This window comes from Ursus maritimus, unplaced genomic scaffold (genome assembly GCF_017311325.1).
Source record: "Ursus maritimus isolate PB19 unplaced genomic scaffold, ASM1731132v1 scaffold_33, whole genome shotgun sequence".
Lineage (NCBI taxonomy): Eukaryota > Metazoa > Chordata > Mammalia > Carnivora > Ursidae > Ursus > Ursus maritimus.
This window is the reverse complement of record NW_024425897.1, coordinates 14,115,286-14,121,074: the sequence shown is the minus strand read 5'-3', so window position 1 is coordinate 14,121,074 and position 5,789 is coordinate 14,115,286. Positions and strand designations below refer to the sequence as shown.

The window sequence follows — 5,789 nt, the reverse complement described above, 5'->3', positions numbered from 1 at the left end:
GGCGGGGTAGGTTGTTCTGAGGTGGGAGGCGGCACCGGTGGCTGAGAAGGAGGCCTGAGAGCGACATGTCTCCGGCGGCTGAGGCAGAGCGGCTCGTGGCGCTGTTCTGAGTCCGGAGCGGCCTGGCGGCCGGCTGAGCACGAGGGTCGGCGGAGGCTGCCCCCGCTGTGGTGGCCGCCATGCTGGGGGCCCGGGCGGTTGAGGGAGCCGCCGTGGCGCTCCTGCGACTGCTACTGCTGCTGCTGCTGCCGGCGCTCCGGGGGCCGGGGCTCGGCGTGGTCGGCTCGGCGGGGGCTGGGCTGTCCGAGAGCGTCATTTGGGCCGTCAACGCGGGCGGCGAGGCGCATGTGGACGTGCACGGGATCCACTTCCGCAAGGACCCTTTGGAAGGCCGGGTGGGCCGAGGTGAGAGCCCCTCAGCCGAGCCGTGGGATCCGGGGCCTGCCGCGCTGGGCACAGCCGGCCGAGGGCTGCGGGCCCTGAGCCCCCTCGACACTGGGGCCACGTCTCGGGAGCCAAGTCTCTCTCTTTGCAGTTTCCTCAGGGACCCGGTCCGAGCTCAGAGCCTGGCGCTGGCTCGAAGCTACGGAGAACGATTGAGGCAGAGTTGGCGAGAAGTTATATTTGGACCTCACATCCTGCATTTTCTTAACCCCTCACTTCCACCCGATCTGGGAAAGTAAAGACGAGGGAGGCCTGTTGCCACCTCGAGGCCTAACGGGTTGTAGGTTATCAGAGTCTCAGGCCTGGGTGGTTTTGCTCTCTATCAAGACAGCTCCTGGTAGATTCCTGACATCCCAGAAACCAGCCCCTTTCCTTACCGCTTCTGCAGGAGCGGGGCTTGATTCTTAGCCAGCATAGAAAGGAATCTTGGAAGAGGACGGGCCAGGAAAGTTTGATTGTAGCCTCTTCCCGTCCCCTCTTTAGAGCTTGGAATATGTGTGCTTAAAGGGGGAAGTTGAGGCTGCCCTAGAGGGTGGTTATATTGAAGCCATCCTGCACGTGAGGCTGTAAGCGTGTCAAATGGGTCAGCCAGTGTAAGATCTGAGTATTGTGTCCCAGAGTGTGTAGAGCCCACCCTAAGTGGCCTTCAGAGGTATGTTTCCAGTGTATGGGAAAAATGATTCTGACTTAACTGACTAGCAACAGCAGTTTTTAGAGAGCTGCACAGTTCTCAAAGCTGGTGTAAGAATTGCCAGGGGAGCTGGTTAAAAATGCAGATTCCAGACCTAATAGATTAAACCCACGTTTCTGCACCAGGGGCTTCTGATGTTGGTTATCCCCAGATCAGACTTTGGGAAAATCTGCTGTAGACTCTGTTTCTTCTGTAAGTGAGATGGGACAACAGGTTTAAGAGGGAAGTTCCTTACTTCATGTGTTGGAAGGAGATTTATGTTGTATGCTGGGTTCAGAGGCTGCCAGATTGGCAGTATGCCATCTCCAGAAAACCAAGAGACAGACTTTCTCTCATTCTTTCCACGATGCCCAGATTTGGCTCTTGCCTTTAGGAAAGGGTTTAACTTCGTTCTTCCAAGTTAATTGCAGTGTCCTGGAGTTTGTTATATTAACGAGTTTATTGCTTCCATACATGTGAGGGTGTTGGGACACAGGGCTGTTTTCTGAAGTTCTATGTTTGTTCTGGAATTCAGTTAGCCCTGGCATGTAGGTCTCAGTAGCCTGGGTTCAGCTGAGTCAGGGCTCCGGTTTTTAGCAGCTGTAACAGCAGCCAAAGCCAGACTTAACATAAGCAGGAGGTCATTGCTATCTCCATCCTGGACCCTTCCTCTTTCTTCACGGGTGTGGACAGGGAGGAAGGAGCCCTTGAGGAAACTAGAGACCGTTTGTGGACTTTGCCTCTTGAGATAGCAGTGGTGAGGACAGTGTGCAGATGGTTTCCTTCACTTAACAGATACCAGGCCTCACGTAGGTTATGTTATCCTATTAGGTTTATTGTGCAGAAGAAAAAGCTAAGATTATAGAGGTTTAGTTCCCAGCTTTTCCTCTTATTTGGAAATCCTGGTTTTAATTTGTGGTGTAGGTGATTTTGGGGGTGGAGCGGGGGAGGTGCTGGTGCTGGTCATTATTCAGCCAGGCTCTGCTTCCTTGGGTTATTGCTTCATGGTTGCAGTTTCTTTGGAGTTCATTGTAGCAGATAAAATTACATGAGATCTACCCAAGCCCATGTGTACTGGAGCCCTATCTTGGACCCTGGCCATTGGGGCACTCTATAAACAGAGGTTCTTTGCTCCACTCTGTGAGAGTATGACAAACACGGACCATGAATTACAGCAGTAGGAAGGGGTAGAAGAAGAGTGGAGGCTGGTTGTCAGCCTCAGCTTGGACCAGCCTGTTGCAACGTTGCACTTACTGGGTTCCTGAGAGTAGCATTTGGTGGCCTTAGACCTGGGCTTGAGATATGATTCAGCTTCCACTCTCAGGGGGCAACTCTCTCATTTCTTTCTGTGCTGAGGAGTCGGCACCACCGAGGGAAGGGTAGCCATTCCATTCACTCTGCCTTCCCTTCTCTGGCACTGTGTAGGTAGGGTGTGCCAGGTATTTGGAGACCGTTGCTTCATGCAGCTGTTTACACTAATTGCGGTAGGAGCTGTGTGTCTTATTTCTTTTGCCACATGCGTGTGATATTGTTTCTAGCATGCTGAAGGAAGTTCATTTTATGTTGACTGAATCCAGGTATTTGTTGCCAAGTTAATCCAGAAAAGGGTTTGGCCTGCTTTTGAACTTGGTGTTTCTCTGTAGTGTCTTTGTAGTTCAGCATTCTTGTAACTGTGAGTGGCCTAGGGCAACTAGTGGTTTTGCTTTCAGAAGCACTCCATAATATTTATTGAATTTCATCTCTGCCTTAAGGATAGCTAGTGCCATCGGAGATACTCATAGCCTGGGAAAGGCTTTTTCAACTTGTGTGCTTCACCAGATGGAAGTACCACTATGCTTCAGCAGTGCTCAACCTGGGGTTTTGGCATGCTGAACGTTCCGGGTTCTTTTCAACTTGCTCATTCTGGGTTCCTCCTGACTGAGGAGGAAAAGAGCTGGTTATTTGGCCTGAGAGTATAGAACTTTGCTTGGTTTTAGGAGAGGCTGTTTCCTCTTCATAGAAAGATAGCTGCTGATCATTTGTTTGACCTTGAAGAATACGCTTTACCTCTCTGGGCCTTGTTTTCCTTTTTAGTATAACTTATTATTGCTTTAGAAATCAGTGGCCCCGAGTCTGAAAACTCTCCTGTCCAGAATGGGTTAGTGTCTCTATCTTTTTCTGTGCTCGATGACCTTTTACATGAAGTTATAACTAGAGCACATTATGGTTCCAGAGGGGTAAAAAGGTGGCTTAGAGCCTGAGCCTATCAGATTACTAATTCTGCAAGCCTAAGGAAGACCCTTCTCTGGGAGGGCAGCCTTCCTTTTGGCTGGGGAGGGATTTGGCTTTGGGGAGATAAGAACTTAAAAGAGCGTGAGAATCATTGCTCCCTCTGATTTGCTCAAGGCCATGGGATTTGTTTAGAATTCTCTCCCTATACTGTCACCTAAGAAGCAGGCTTCATCTGCAGGCCCTCCAAGTAGCAGAATTTCGTAGGTGGAGAATTTAGGTAGGTGGTATCCCCCATTTTACAGGTGAGAAAACATCGAGAAAATAATTTGTTCCAAATCACATCGTAGGTGGCAGAGGCAGGATTCAAATCCAGGCCTGTCTTACTGTAAAACTGGGGCTGAATTTTTCGAGCTTTGTCCATTGTCCTGAACTAAGAGGCAGCAGGCATAATGTAGTCCCTTTGGCCCCCTTCCTTTCTGTTAACTGTCTGAACTGTATTGTGCCAACTCCAGCAGTGTGCTGATTGTGTACACTTCACTGTATTTTAGAGAAATCTGTTTCACTGTGAATACATGAAGTGTAAGGGGGAAAGAAAAAAATCCTTTTTGTTGCTGTGTCTCTTGGGACTAGGGCAAATGCAACTTTACATGTGGCAGATCTCCTGGGAAAGCCGCTTGGGCTTTAAAGGGAAAATATTTAAAGGTAATTCCAAGGTTGTTAAGTAGTTTCTATTCACATGGCTGAGTTTTCTTCCTTGTGAGACTGAGGCTGTTACAAATTACATTACTGTCAGTTTCTCACTTTTTCCACTCGGCAAGAAAAAAAAAGATTCCCCACACATGCACAAAATTTTCTGTGTATCTACAAAGCAAATCTAGTTAATGTTCCAAATCTGTAAAGATCATAGTTCTCATGGAAGAAGGAAATTCTAAGAACTCAAGTGGAAGAGAAATAGCAGTCTTTTAATCTTTATGGGTTGTGCCCTGGTGTAATGGTTTGAGCCTGGGAAAGAGCTGAGGCGTCTTGGCAGTACGTCCTTTGTAGTGCTACTTAGCACCCTTCTTTGATTTCTTGAGAAGAAATAAGAAGAAAAAAGTCCGAAGACAAAAGTGCAATGAGTTTCCTGTTGCGTTGTCTCATCAGGTCCATCTGATGTCATGGCTAACTGTTCACTTACAGGAACTGTTAACTGTTATGTTTATTTTTTTGAGGGCTTGACCTTAGCCACTGGCTCTTTTAGTTACTCTTTTACCTCCCTTGGAGATAAAAGATCCCTTTGGAGTTTTGGTGATTCAGAAGATAAAGCTCCAGAGATGACTGCTTTTGGACATCTCTCAAAGGATCTAGGTGCCAAATGTCTTCAGAGTCACTGTGTGAGATTGGAAGGTGGTCTTGAAATCTTAATTCCAGGCTGGAGGAGAGACTGGACCTGTGTACCAAAATTATTGCTAAGTCTGTAGTTTGGAAAGTATTGGAAGACCTCATTGTGTTTATAGGATAAAGGAGTCAGAGAAGCTACTTTCGGAAGGAGGAAGCATAGCTATTCATCTCTGGGGCTGGAGTGTGGTGTCTTATATTTGAAGAAAGACCCCAGTCTAGTTTGTTATGGGGTGGGAGAAAAACATATATAGTCTCGTCTCCTACCAAGGCTGGGGGAAGAGGGCTGGGGGCAATAGAGGTTTTCCGCTCTTCTGGTACTGACCCAAGGTATGTAACTTTTTACCTTTTTTTTTTTTTTTTTTTTTAATATAAACTCTACACCCAAAGTGGGGCTTGTATACTCATGACTCTGAGATCAGGAGTCGCATGCTCTACCAACTGAGCCACCCAGGCGTCTTTTTACTTTTACCCTGCCTTATTCCTTGTCAGTTGTGAAGTGGGAAAGGTGGCTCCCCCAGGACTTGGGCATCTTAGGCCAAAGGTGCCAGTAGGACCTTGGCAGATTTTTCTTGCTAGGATGGCTCTATCCCTGTGGAGAGAATAGCATGGTTTCACTGCTCTGCAGGCACCTCCTTTGTTGCTGTTTGTTAGTTCAGCAAATCATATTGAGTGCCTGTTTATGTGCCAGCCACCTTGTTAGGTGCTGGGGACACAGGAGGAATTTTTTTTCTTCTTTTGGCTTACCTGGGAGAATGTGCAAGAGAGAATAGGTGAGGTTGAGTTTTGTGAATTTGTGAGAAGTAAGGTGCTTGCATGTAAAGGAAATTAGAGAGCATCACACCCTTCTTTTTATGAGCATGTTTCTCTTTACCAGCCTTGGAACTTTGTGAATGAAAATTATAAAAAGCAACTAAGCTGGTATCTTACTTGCAGTAAAGACAATGCAGAAATGACTTTCCTAACATATCCTGTTTGTTTTAGACTCTTGAGCTTTTCTGAATGAAAACGCACACACACACACTCTTTCTCTCTCTCTTTGAACTTAGTCATCTTGCAGAGTTCTTGGCCATCCCCCCCCCCCCCC

General features: G+C 47.5%; 1 protein-coding gene across 1 annotated transcript in view; it reads left to right on the top strand.

Annotated features, from left to right (window-relative positions):
• MLEC (malectin) overlaps positions 1-5,789 on the top strand; it is a 14,247-nt gene continuing 8,458 nt past the window's right edge. Inside the window, exon 1 of the mRNA XM_040619837.1 lies at positions 1-405. Within this exon, the coding sequence (XP_040475771.1) occupies positions 180-405 (226 nt within the window). The 5' untranslated portion in view covers positions 1-179. The remainder of the gene's footprint in view (positions 406-5,789) is intronic.